General features: G+C 43.1%; 1 protein-coding gene across 1 annotated transcript; it reads left to right on the forward strand.

Moving 5' to 3' along the window:
• The first annotated feature begins 254 nt into the window (after positions 1-254).
• LOC129862869 (uncharacterized) lies at positions 255-12,213 on the forward strand. The gene is made up of 3 exons (XM_055934925.1): positions 255-9,639; positions 9,725-9,789; positions 11,011-12,213. The coding sequence occupies exon 1, from the start codon at positions 5,625-5,627 to the stop codon at positions 6,921-6,923; it is 1,299 nt and encodes a 432-aa protein (XP_055790900.1). The 5' UTR covers positions 255-5,624; the 3' UTR covers positions 6,924-9,639; positions 9,725-9,789; positions 11,011-12,213.
• Positions 12,214-14,760: the final 2,547 nt, after the last annotated feature.

Here is a 14,760-nt window from a genome sequence, read left to right on the forward strand (position 1 = left end):
TTTGGCTGGATACATAGGCAACAGAGACAGTAGAAATCATCTCAGTAGCTAACTTCCCAACTGTGGACATCAGAAATGACAACAACCCAAGGACTATTCATCAAAAGGCTAAGTTATGTCATATAGGTTCATGATCTAATTGGTCAAGTGTCTTATTCTGTCTATGTTATATGTAATTAGGGTGTTTTTAATTCTTTATTTATTGGGGGGGGGGGGGGGGTCTGCCCAACTAGTCTCTGGAGCCATGCTCTAGACAGTCTCTGGGTTAGTGTTAACATCACCTGTAAATGCACACTGGAAAGGTGTGATGGATATGTGTAGAAATGACCATAATCATTCTAATCACCTGCAAATGCACACTGGACAGGTGAAAAAAAAATCACGTGTACAAAAATGACATTTGACACTTTTACTGGTGTTCTTTAATTATTTGTTACTTTTTTCAATTAACTTTTTTTTCTTAACTTCTTAAAGCATTGTTGGTTAAGGGCTTGTAAGTAAGCATTTCACTGTAAGCATCTACAGCTGTTGTATTTGGCGCATGTGACAAATAACAATTGATTTGAATAAAGCAAGTGAAAAATTATAACTAAGACGTGTTCCAGGTAAAATGATTTGAACCTTTAGACAGGCGAAAAAAACACATGTACGAAAAAATGACATTTAACACTTGAAAAAGGCAAGTGAAAAATTATTACAAGTGTTAAGATACCCCCAAGCTCTGGGGCCTCATTTATAAATGTTGCGTAGACACAAAAGGCTGCGTACGCCACTTTCTAAACAAATTCTGGGATTATTATTTTTTTTAACTTGACGGGAGAATGTGCGGTCCTCCACAGACACTGTTACGCTTCGAACACACCGACTGCGTCATTGCGTTTCGATACACCAGAAGTACATTCATTTCCAATGGAACGCTGCATTTGCCTTGCAGCATTGCGTTGCAGAGGCAGTTGCAGTGCGTTCTGTGTGGTGCATACGTTCGATAAATCGAACGTATGCATCAAATTGTATGAGTGGACTTGACAGAAAGTAGCAAAATATGAATGTAGATCTTTTTTTTGCACACATTCAGTAAAAATTTGGGATTACATAAAAACAGTTTGATTGCATAATTTCTTTACATTTTTTATTTATTTATTTGCCAAGTATATTATTTATTCGATGACATCCTCAAATTAATTGTGAGAGCCTATAATATAATTTCCCCCCAATATGCAGTTTTGGAGCGAAATGCAATAATAAATAGTCAAGATAGGCAGAGTAGGCTCTTTCAACAATGAGACCAACGTGGAAGGTGGTATGACTATTTCTTTCACACACACCTCATTGGCTAGGTTAGCAAGCTAGGTTAGCTAGCTAGCTAACGCTAACTAGCCACATCTAGCACAAGCTCACTACTAAACTGACCTGGCAATCCTACTATCGTGGACACTTGTCTCCAAGCAGCATTTTTTGTGTTTATGTCCCTGTAGCTGTCAGCAGTTGTGTCAAAAAGACACGGTTTTGAGGATACTGCGAAAATGATTCTCTCCTCCATGTGTCCAACCGCATGCGACCATTTGCAAAAGGTACCTGCATCAAGTATAGTTGCCTAGTTGCGCAAAATGTTATGCAGCAGTGATGCAATGACGCAGCCGGTGTGTTCGAAGCGTTACCCATAGGTACGCACGTAAACTGGACAAACGAGAAACTGCGACTCCGATGGCAGATGGCAGAAGGATGAAACTCGAGAAACGATGTGAAATTGATACCATTGTGTAAAATAAATTGAAATATTACTTCTCACGTATTATATATGAAGACGTCCCTGGAGTGCGCACAAAAAAAACATGATTTAGGATAATACATACAAATGGAGATCTGTTGTTGCAAAAGAAACCCTCAAATATGTTGTACAGTTCAATCTGAAATCATATTTATTTGGTTCTGAAATTATACAATACTTGCGTGTAATAAAATTTATTCTGAAATGTAATAAGGTGAACAGTAAGACAAACTACATTTAAACTGATGCCATTTTCAATGCCTCAGTCGGGCTGATACAAGTGCACAGTTTTATATGTTATCACATGTTCGTTGCGCAGAATGTCAACGTGATAACGGCCCTGTCATGGTCAGTTACAATCAGGGTAATTACCGCACCTGAAGGTGTTACGCAATTGGGTAGCTTTGACAATCAAATGGGTGGGTATAAAAAGGCATGCAATTACAATGTGTAATGACGCACAATGGCTGCTTTGGCACTGTTGGAAGATTTGGCGAATGGAAGAATTCTGAAAGCGCAAATTCAGAGACCAGCAAGATTTACTGGCCAATGATGATGAGCGGCTTATAAACCAGTTCCGATTACCAAGAGCTGTTCTCTTGGATCTCTGTGCTGTAGTGGGCCCAGCTATACAGAGAAACACCCGCAGAAACCAAGCCGTGCCTGCCCCACTTCAAATCCTGACAACCCTCGGATTTCTGTCAACAGGCACTGTTACATACGCCTCTTGGAGGGAACGGAACACCCTGCTACACTCAACTCCCCGTGGAGTGAAAATGGTATGTGACTGTACAGTAGGTGTGGGTAAGGATGACATGGGCCGAGAATATTACCGTTTACAGGGAATTTATTTCCTTCACAAGTCAGTCGGGGAAAAGGGGCTAGACGGAACCAAAGCAAAGAAGGTAAAAGTTCAAAAGTCCCCTCCTACCTTACCTGCCTACCCACGACTTACCTACATTAACACCACCTGGCACGCTAACCAAAATACAGGGGGGGGAAATGGGTCAGTCCAGGTCTTACCTAGTGTGCATAGACAGAGTACATACTACAGGTATATGTATGCCCGCAGGCCTCTTTGCCTAAGCACTCCCAAGGTGCCTTCCCCTTCCCCCTGGGAACAAATTAAACAGAATAATACAAACATAAAGTGAACAAGTTAAATAATCAAACAGTCCTTCTGGCATACACATACCTCAGCAGGAACGGCTACAAAATACTTTACAAACTGTCTCTGAGCAACAACCAACACAAGACATCAAAGAAGCTCTCTCTCCTAACAAAGGAACACTCTTTTATCCAGCTGCAGAAGGAGTTTGTAATTGCAGACAGCTGTTTCCCCTAATGAGAGGGCGGGATCAGAGCTCCAAACTGCAATGGGGCTGACCAATCAGCTGCTTGGGGGAATTCAGGAAGCAATTTCCTGAAATACACACATACATATACACAAACCCACAACACAGAAACTGGGGAACGTAACAGGCACTTTTAAAAGGGAATTGGCTGACAGGTCAGGAATCTCTCAGACAACCTTTAGCCATGTTATGCCAGACGTGTTAGGAGGTATAATTGGATTGATGCACCTCTACATAAAGTTTCCTTACACGGTGGGTGAACAGGCAAATTAAAAAAGTGCAATTTGCAGCAATGTCCGGTTTCCCAAATGTAATTGGTGCTATTGACCGCACTCATGTTGCTATATGGGCACCGAGTGAGAATGAATTTGCTTTCAAAAATCGAAAGCATTACCATTCCACTAATGTCCAAATCATATGTGATCCGGACATGGTACTGACTAATGTAGTGGCTCGGTGGCCTGGGTCAACCCACGACTCATTCATATGGAGCAACAGCAGTGTTGGGCGCAGACTTGAGGCCGGAGCTGTGCGTGTTGGCTGGCTTCTAGGTACAGATGATTCATGTAGAAATTCTAAATCAATTGCAATTTTTCTCTACTGCAGTGCCTAACCCATTCACTAACCTTACAGGCGACAGTGGATTCTCCCTCAAGCTGTGGCTGCTCACCCTTTTCACCAACCCACATAGCGCAGAGGAGAGGAACTACAAAGTGCGCCCTTGCCAGGTACACACTGTTGTGGAGCGCACCATTGGGCTTCTGAAGGGCAGATGGTGCTGCCTCGATTCCTCAGGCGGAAACCTTTTATACAAGTCTGAAAACGTCTGGGACATTGTGAGGGAGTGTCCTGTGCTACATAATGTGGCACAGCTAAGGAATGTGGCTTTACCCCCTGACGCTGTTGGTTGTGTAGAATTGCATTGGGGGAATAGATATCTCACTGTACAGCCTTACCTATGAATTGTGGATCAATGACATGAGGTCATTTGGATCCAAGATGGCGTAGCAGTAGGACGTGTGTATTTGTCTTTGTCTTATCCCGTGTCTTATCCCGTGTAAATAGCCGGTCTATTTCGTATATATCTTAATCTCACTTTCTATCTACGGACTAAATATACTTTCCTGCAACCCACCTCACCCAATGTGGTACGGATCTGCTATTTTTATTCCATTATAACTGGAACTTCCATCAGGATCTAGCCAGGTAACTAGCTACTAGTCTTTGTTAGCCACGGCTAGCGGTCTTCACCTTTTTCTCGGTCACCAGCCAGCCTTAGATCGGATAACACCTGCCAGTCTGCACAGCGCAATATCAACCCAGAGTATATCGGACTGCCTCTCTCTACCATATCACCGGATTCCTGCCGCTCTGGATCATTACACCGGATCATTGCAGCTAGCTAGCTGCAAACGAGTGGCTACTGTTAGCTAAGACCTCTGTCCCGAAGCAAGCACCAGCTAGCCTTGAGCTAGCCTCAAGCTAGGCCCATATACCAGCTAATTCTAGGGCAAATATACCTCCTTTTCCAATTGGCCTGGACCCTTTGTCGACACGGAGCCCCGCCGATTCATCACAACTGGACTGCCGACGTGATCGCCCGATGTGGTCTCAACAGGTTATTCTGTTATAATGTCGCCGAAGAACCATCTACTAGCCCCGGCCCGCTAGCTTTTCTGAACTCTGTGTTCCCTGCTCGCCTAGCGTAGTAGTGACTACTGAACGGCACCCTGACTCACCTATTGCTGCTCTTTTGACCCTATGATCACTCAGCTACACAGCTGATGCCCCCTGTACTGTTTCAATAACATGGTACCTCATTTTGTTTACCTGCCGGCCCCAGTCTAGAACTCAGGTCCTGTATGTACCTAACTGACCCGCTCTGCCCATTCATCGACATTTACCCATTGTTGTCTTAGCTCTTCTGATCAACACCTGTGATTGCTTTATGCCTCTAATGTCAATATGGCTTGTCTACTGCTGTCTTGGCTAATTCTTATTGATTTATTTCACTGCAGAGCCCTCAGTCCCACTCAAAATGCCTTAGATAGCTCTTTTGGCCCACCCCACACACATGCGGAGAGACCTCACCTGGCTTAACTGGTGCCTACAGAAACGAAACCTCTCATCATCACTCAACACCTAGGTTTACCTCCACTGTACTCACATCCTACCATACCATTGTCTGTACATTATGCCCTGAATCTATTCTGCCACGCCCAAAAATCTGCTCCTTTTATTGTCAGTCCCCAACGCACTAGAAGACCAGTTCTTATAGCCCTTAGCAGTACCCTTATCCTACTCCTCTGTTCCTCTCGTGATGTAGAGGTTAACCCAGGCTCTGTAGCCCCCAGTTCCACTCCTATTTCCCAGGCGCTGTCATTTGTTGACTTCTGTAACCGTAAAAGCTTTGGTTTCATGCATGTTAACATCAGAAGCCTCCTCCCTTAGTTTGTTTTATTCACTGCTTTGGCACACTTCACCAGCCCTGATGTCCTAGCATGTCTGAATCCTGGCATAGGAAGTCCACCAAAAATTCTGAAATTTCCATCCCCAACTTCAACATTTTCCGCCAAGGTAGAACTGCCAAAGGGGGTGGAGTTGCAATCTACTGCAGAGATAGCCTGCAGAGTTCAGTCATGCTATCCAGGTCTGTGCACAAAAAATTTGAGCTTCAACTTCTAAAAATCCAGTCTCTCACCATTGCCGGTTGTTATAGACCCCCCTCATCCACCAGCTGTGCCCTGGACACCATATGTGAATTAATTGCCCCCCATTTATCTTCAGAGTTTGTACTGTTAGGTGACCTAAACTGGGATATGCTTAACACCCCGGCTATCCTGCAATCTAAGCTAGATGCCCTCAATCTCACACAAATTATCAAGGAACCTACCAGGTACAGCTCTAAATTCGTAAACAAGGGCACCCTCATAGATATCATCCTGACCAACCTGCCGTGTAAATACACCTCTGCTGTCTTCAACCAGGATCTCAGCGATCACTGCTTCATTGCCTGCGTCCGTAATGGGTCTGCGGTCAAACGACCCCTAAAACACTTCAGCGAGCAGGCCTTTCTAATTGACCTGGGCCGGGTATCCTGGAAGGATATTGATCTCATTCTGTCAGTAGAGGATGCCTGGTTATTCTTTAAAAATGCTTTCCTCACCATCTTAAATAAGCATGCCCCATTCAAAAAATGTAGAACTGAGAACAGATTTAGCCCTTGGTTCACTCCAGACTTGACTGCCCTTGACCAGCACAAAAACATCCTGTGGCGTTCTGCATTAGCATCGAATAGCCCCCACGATATGCAACTTTTCAGGGAAGTTAGGAACCAATATACACAGGCAGTTAAGAAAGCAAAGGCTAGCTTTTTCAAACAGAAATTTGCATCCTGTAGCACAAACTCCAAAAAGTTCTGGGACACAGTAAAGTCCATGGAGAATAAGAGCATCTCCTCCCAGCTGCCCACTGCACTGAGGCTAGGAAACACTGTCACCACTGATAAACCCACTATAATTGAGAATTTCAATAAGCATTTCTCCACAGCTGGCCATACTTTCCACCTGGCTACCCCTACCCCGGTCAACAGCACTGCACCCCCCACAGCAACTTGCCCAAGCCTCCCCCATTTCTCCTTCACCCAAATCCAGATAGCTGATGTTCTGAAAGAGCTACAAAATCTGAACCCCTACAAATCAGCAGGGCTAGACAATCTTGACCGTCTCTTTCTAAAATTATCCACCGCAATTGTTGCAACCCCTATTACTAGTCTGTTCAACCTCTTTTGTATTGCCTGAGATTTCTAAGGTCTTCGAAAGCCAAGTTAACAAACAGATCACCGACCATTTCGAATCCCACCGCACCTTCTCCGCTATGCAATCTGGTTTCAGAGCTGGTCATGGGTGCACCTTAGCCACGCTCAAGGTCCTAAACGATATCATAACCGCTATCGATAAGACGCAATACTGTGCAGCCGTCTTCCTCGACCTGGCCAAGGTTTCGACTCTGTCAATCACTGCATTCTTATTGGCAGACTCAACAGCCTTGGCTTCTCAAATAACTGCCGCGCCTGGTTCACCAACTACTTCTCAGATAGAGATCAGTGTGTCAAATCGGAGGGCCTGTTGTCCAGAACTCTGGCAGTCTCTATGGGGGTGCCACAGGGTTCAATTCTCGGGCCGACTCGCTTCTCTGTATACATCAATGATGAAATCCTGGTTGAGAACGAAACGACTGAACAAATGAACAACGAAACAGCACAGCAAGTAACTGAAAGAAATAGGTTTTGATTATGTTTTACTGGTAATAGGGACATACCAAAATGCCAACAAAATAACTTTTTGGTCAGTGTGGTGTGTGTAACCTTTATTTAACTGGGCAAGTCAGTTAAAAACAAATTCTTATTTACAATGACGGCCTACACCGGCCAAACCCTGAGGACGCTGGGACAATTGTGCCCCGCCCTATGGGACTCCCAATCACGGACGGATGTGATACAGCCTGGATTCGAACCAGGGACTGTAGTGATGCCCCGTGCACTGAGATGCAGTGCCTTAGACTGCTGTGTCCGTGTGTGTGTTAACTATTTAACTGTACTGGAATGCTTAAAAGGCGGCAAAAATGTTCAATAACGGTTATCGGTATCTATTTTTTTTTGGCAAGGAAAATATTGGGTATCGGTGCATCAGTATCTGAAAATACTGTGAATTGAGACACATTTATTGTATCACTCAACCTACTATGTGTATTGAACACTATTTCAGTGGAAAAACAATACAACCTGGATGTTTTGGAGCCTGCTAACTCTGAGGACTTTGCTAAAAAAGCACTTGGATACTGAGTAGACTGATACCCCATTTCATTGATCCCCAATCCTTAGGTAAAGCTGTACAATGAAATATACATGTCAATACGCACAATAGGCTGACTGGGGAGGTGATTTCCCACAGTCACAGTCCCGCGATAAGAGCTACTATGACACTAATATTTGTGTAAACTCTTCCCAGTTGTGTTCTGTGGGACTAGACTCATACTCCATTTCATTGCTCCACATTCCAACACTCCAACCTTGTTTACGATTATCTAGTCTAAATATGGCATGATTCCACCAATTGTAACCTTCTGCATCACTTTCAAAGAGGGACTTTTATTTTGGCGACACATAACCCGTCCGGTCAAGCAATACTAGTATGGATGTTTATAGCGTTCGTTTTGGGCAACAGGGTTAAGTAGCTGGCTAGCTAGTTATTTTAATAGGAGAACAACAAGTGGCTACCTAGCTAATACTTACAAGGATTCCTAAACCTAAAAGGATTCCTTTTCCCATTCGGTCAAACAATAATGCCTTATTACCAACGTAGTACTCTACAGCTTTGACAATAACATGAAAGGGGGATACCTAATCAGATGTACAACTGAATGCCTTCAAATGAAATGTGTATTTTATCCAACCTCTGAATCAGAGAGGTGAGGTTGCCTTAATCAACATCCACAGCACCCGGGGAACAGTGTGTTAAGTGCCTTGCTCAGGGGCAGAACAACAGATTTTTACCTTGTCAGCTTGGGGATTTGATCCAGCAACTTTTCGGTTACTGGCCCAATGCTCTAACCACTAGGCTACCTGGTGCCGCTTGGCTTGTGCACACACCATTCTGTAATTCAAATTGTGTTATTTGACGTGTATCTTTTTGGACACGCAAAGACCCAAACGGCGTTCCATACGCAAAGACCCAAACAGCGTTCGATTAAATTCCCAACCAACACGGCTCCCGGTACATGTCCTCTATTCATTTGAATGTTGTCATTTGGCCAACGGTCCAATATTCCAACACTGCTGTGAGTACATATTACACGTTATGGACTACGATAGACGCTTAACTCTGCATGTTCTCCGGTTCGTAAAGATGTACAAACATACTAAAACCCAACCTGAATTGCCACACTGTCTGCTGAAAGTAGCTACCAAAAGTAATTATTGGGCGAGTGTGGATATTTAAGTGAAAGAAAGTGAATCATCAATGTTATAAATTACGGTTAAACTGTCAACATCTAGTGAATCTGTTTTCATTTCAACAGTTTACTTTCCATGATGTGCTAGATGCCTTGCTTTGATGTGAAGAAAACAAATCCACTGGGGCTCATATGCTTTATCCATTTCTGCTGCAGCTCTCTGATGGTGTCCATATTGATCATGTCCCTGCTTACAAATATCTGGGCATCTGGATAGATGAAAAACTGTCTTTTTAAAGCCATATCGAGGAATTAATTAAGAAGCTGAGAATAAAAATGGCCTTCTTTTATAGAAATAGGCCCTGCCTCTTGCTAAATAGTCGAAAGCAGATTATTTAGTTGACGTTCCTATCAGTCCTAGACTTTGGTGACATGAACACAGCTGCAACTTCATTAAAACTGATGCAGTTCATCATAGAATACCGCGCTTTATTACTGGCACCAATTGTAGTACTCATCACTGCATTCTCCACCATAAAGTTGGTTGGCCCTCATTGATGTCATGTAGGTTGATACATTGCTATGTTTTCATTTATAAAGCCGTTTTACAAGACGTCCCACTGCACCTAATATCTTTACTTCATTTTAGACACGAGTTCCCCCGGTCCCAGGGATGGTTAACTTTGGAAATTCCTTTGGTCTCTACTGAGTGAGGTAAATCAGCATTTAGTTTTCTTGCACCTTATTTGTGGAACAATCTTGAAAGTGTTCTTAAATGTGATGTTCTGGTGCCTCTGGGGCAATTCAGAAAGCTGATTGAGGACCTGACTGATGAATATGTTTGTTTTTTATGACTGTTTTTCTCTCTGCTTGTATTTATATTGATGTGTGTATTTTCTGTAATTTATGTAATTCAGGGCTCATCTGTAAAAGAGACCTTGGTCTCAGTATGACTCCCTGATCAAATAAAAGGTTAAAAGAACAACGACAAAAAACATGTTGAAATCAACTAGGCTAGCGAACTTCAAGTCTGGGTGTGCATGTGGCAAAGGCATGAGCACTGCCTGTTTGTTTACTCCATTTGCTATGCAACCCAACGCAACGGCGAGTGGGAGTTCTGAGGGAGTACAGCTACAATCAGAAGTGTCTTTTTCATACCAGGTTAGGATCATTTATACAGCAGGTTATGAGACTTAGGTAAAATAAAATTGATTTAGAGCACTGGAGAGTTACCACAAGTTGCAAAGAAAACAGGAGCTGCCTCCACTATTCCAGCACCATTTCAACATAATCAAATCACATATTGCTTAGTGTAATACAGTGACAACTAAAAGATACGAAAAACAATTGAGTCCAATCAACGTTAGCTAAATATGATGTGGCTTGTCCATGGTTGTGATTTGTGTGTGCGTGCGTGGGTGCAAGTAGAAAGAAACTAATTTTGACTCACCCTACTTATAGAGAAACGCCAATGACTTTCATGTTGCCAAAACGGTCTATGACTCTGTCATACAGTACATGCTTTTAGTTTTTGTTGTCCTAGGCTACCTGGCTAAAATACCTGCTCCCTAGCCTAACTTATTTTCATAGGCAACGATGCGCCAGGCCAGCTAGTTAACATTAGCCTACTACATCTACAGTGGCTACATATTGAACTTCCATCCTCTCAGGCCAGGGGCACAATGCATGAATTTATGGTTGGATCAGAATAGTCGTTATAATCGTTGGCCAGTAAGGAGAATTAAGTAAAACCACAAGTCCAAATACCTATCTCCATCCAATTTAGGAATGTGATGATTTTAGCTAGCTAGCCACCGAAGCACAACAAGATGCAACAATTTAAAAAAATTCTGGAAATGGCAATCTGTTTTTGATGTGATGTAATTGGTGTGAAGTTAAATCCAAACTGTCTTCCTATGACTTCTGTTCCACAAGGCAACCATAAAGAAAGCACTGGCTGTCGTTGGCGAACCCTCTACACCCTCAGTTCGAGAGGCTTTCTTCTGGCCGGTGCTTCAGAACGCCCATGGCCAAGAAGAATGTGGTCAAACATTAATTTGTTCCTTGTGCTGTTGGACTACTAAAAAAGTAAAGTAAAGTAAATTGTATTGGTATCTGGACCTATCTATCTAGTGCAGTTGGGACAGTGGTTGTTGTGAGTGAATGTATTAATGTCCTCTATGTTGTTGTTTATGCAACATGATGCACTGACTGGTTTAAATGTGTATGATGTGAGAATGTATGTGATTCTTTTAATGAAGGTGATGCCAAAGAAAAATGGCCATTCTGGATGGACAATTAAGTTTTATTCTATTCTATGACACTTTTTTTTTGGTGTGCCAGGACCATTCACAGTTGAGATCGCTCAGTTTAGCTCATCGCTGATTGGCTGTTATTTTATAAAATATTTTTGGTTAATTCCCTTGGCATCCATGAGCACACACCACTGATTGTGACATAGCTACGTAGCTCTGAGAGCAACATCCAAGGGGAATGACCCAAACACGCACCTCCCCGCAATTCCTAACCAACAAGTCTCCAGTACACGGCTTCTGTACATTTGAATTTGTTGACAGTTGGAGGAATTGCTGGAGGTGCGCTGAGAATTCAAAAAGTATGAATGTCAAAGGTACAATATTCTAGAACACTGCTGTGTGTACCGGTACGGTACTCTGATAGACCCTTTAGGGGTTGATGTAAGCCTTAAAGTAAATAAGATGTTTTCATTGTCACATAATGTTGGCTACACCAGATAGGTGCAATGAAATGTGTTGTTTTACAGGGTCATCTATGTACAGCGCCCCTGGAGCAAATTAAGGTAAATGCCTTGCTCAAGGGCATATTGACAGAGGTTTCACCTTGTCGGCTCAGATATTTAAACCAGCAACCTTTCAATTGCTGGCCCAACGCCCTAACTGCTCGGCTACCTGGCGCCCTAACTGCTAGGCTACCTGCCGCCCTAAAGTGCCCTAGCCCTTGTACTACATACACTGCACTGTGCTGTTCTGTGCCAATTACTGTGAATCTTCAGCATTACGTAATAGAGTACCACAGTATGAGTCATAATACCCATGGTTATCAAAACGTCACACCAGAGTAAGCCTACATGAAACACAGTCCTTATTTTAAGTGTTTCTTAAGTTCTTGTGCAATATATATATAGAGATAGAGATAGAGGTATATATATATAGGTATGTATATATATATATAGGCTACATTGAGGTTTTTCTTTCATTATTTTAGGCTATCTGGCATTAGTGCGTAAACCTAATCTTTAGGGCCTAACTGTGGGCATGCCAAATAGCCTACATGCCAATAGCCAAATGCTTTTGGTTAAACCGGTTGATCCACCTAGACAATAACTGAAAAAGCTGCGAAATGGAGAGTTGAAAATAAAGAGGAGGGAGGGTCAGAATAGTAGCTTAATGTTTGAGGAAGATTTGGTGAAGTGGTTAATGAGGATGACTGCAGTGCCTATGCTATGTGTGAGGTGCTATAGCCTACAAATTCTACAGTCACAAGATGGGACTTCAAATAAGGCCTATGGCACTTCAAGGGAACTGTAGCCAACTGTTCAGGTGGGTTAAATGGGAACTAAAATCTGGACATTGAATGAAGGTCTATAACTTCTCACATAGCCTTACCTCCTGCAGAATTAAGCATGTCTTACAGTAATATGATAGACCAAATTTAGGCTACGTTTTTACTCAGGAACAGGAGTGGCGAAATCAGATTTCTTTCAGCATCTTGAGAGAATGCAAATGCTCAGGTAGATAGGCCTACCATTTGTATAGGTGCTATCTGTATTTGCATTATAAAAGCTGATAGTATTTCAACCACAAAAAATGCACCCAAGCCAAACTGAAATCTTTTAAGAAACATGTTGCGTCGTTTTCACAGCTTTCTATTTCCTTACAACCGGTCAAGCTGATATCATTTGACATTTTACACAGAGAACTTTCCTGAGGTATTGCATTTTGTCCCCCATCCCTAAACGTCTTTGCGCCATGAAAGAAGCAGAGATGATATATAAAACTTTACTGCTGTCAACTGGATTAAATACTGTAGATAGAATGAATGCTTTATGACATTATTCTGGTGAGAAAGGGTTTATTTAGTCTTCTAGGGCAACATAAAATGACAGAAGAGAAGCTGCATGTATATAATTATACGATCTGGTCTCAAAGCATCTTGTATTATTCTGTACATAAATCCGAGGCACTCCATTTAGTATGAAATGTTACGAATAACAATTTGTATGAAATGTTACAAATTGCAATTCGTACAATATGTTACGAATTTGCAAAATGTACAATAGGTTACGGATTTGCTAAAAGTATGATATGTTACGAATTCCAATGTGTTGTGGCTAATGTTAGCTAGGTGTCTATGTGGCTAACGCTAACGTTAGCTAGCTGGCTAATGTTAGCTAGGCTAGGGGTTCAAATAAAATAAAATAGTTATTGTCACATGTTGTAACGATCGTGTGGAGGATTGACGGACCAAAATGCAGCAGTTGGAAAATAAGCCATCTTTATTATAACAACGATAAAGATGGCAACACGAACACTTTCAAAACTACAAAATAACAAAACGACGTTGACGAGACCTGAACATAAACTTACATAACTAAACATAAACTTACGTACAGGAAACAGACGACATCGAAACGAAAACGAAACAAACAAACGCTACAGTCCCATGTGGTACGAACATAACATACGGACACAGGAGACAATCACCCACAAACAAACAGTGAGAATGCCCTACCTAAATATGACTCTTAATTAGAGGCAAACGCAAACCACCTGCCTCTAATCAAGAGCCATACCAGGCAAACCAAAACCAACATAGAAACAGATAACATAGAATGCCCACCCAACCTCACGTCCTGACCAACTAACACACAAAAACTAACATAAATAGGTCAGGAACGTGACAGTACCCCCCCCACAAGGTGCGAACTCCGGACGCACCAGCACAAAGTCTAGGGGAGGGTCTGGGTGGGCATCTAACCACGGTGGTGGCTCAGGCTCCGGGCGCGGTTCCCACCCCACCATAATCCATCCTAACTTCCTCCCTCCAAGAATGTCCACCCTCTTTTTTCCCCCACACAATTCTCTTAATAATATACCTAATAAGGATAACACCGGGACAGAGAGATAAATCAAGATAGAGGGATAGATAAGAATATAGAGGTAGATGAAGATAGAGAGGGAGATCAGGATAGAGGGGCAACTCCGGACTGAAAGGCAGCTCCGGACAGAGAGACAGCTCTGGACTGATGGGCAGTTCTGGGTATTTAGCCTTTTCAGGCTGAAGGGCAGCTCATGGCTGACTGACGAATCTCGACGCTCATGGCTGGCTGACGGCTCTCGACGCTCATGGCAGGCTGACGGCTCTCGACGCTCATGGCAGGCTGACGGCTCTCGACGCTCATGGCAGGCTGACGGCTCTCGACGCTCATGGCAGGCTGACGGCTCTCGACGCTCATGGCAGGCTGACGGCTCTCGACGCTCATGGCAGGCTGACGGCTCTCGACGCTCATGGCAGGCTGACGGCTCTGGCTGCTCATGGCGCTCTGACGGCTCTGGCTGCTCATGGCTCTCTGACGGCTCTGGCTGCTCATGGCTCTCTGACGGCTCTGGCTGCTCATGGCTCGCTGGCGGCTCTGGCAGATCCTGT

Source organism: Salvelinus fontinalis, chromosome 9, assembly GCF_029448725.1.
Source record: "Salvelinus fontinalis isolate EN_2023a chromosome 9, ASM2944872v1, whole genome shotgun sequence".
Classification (NCBI taxonomy): Eukaryota; Metazoa; Chordata; class Actinopteri; order Salmoniformes; family Salmonidae; genus Salvelinus; species Salvelinus fontinalis.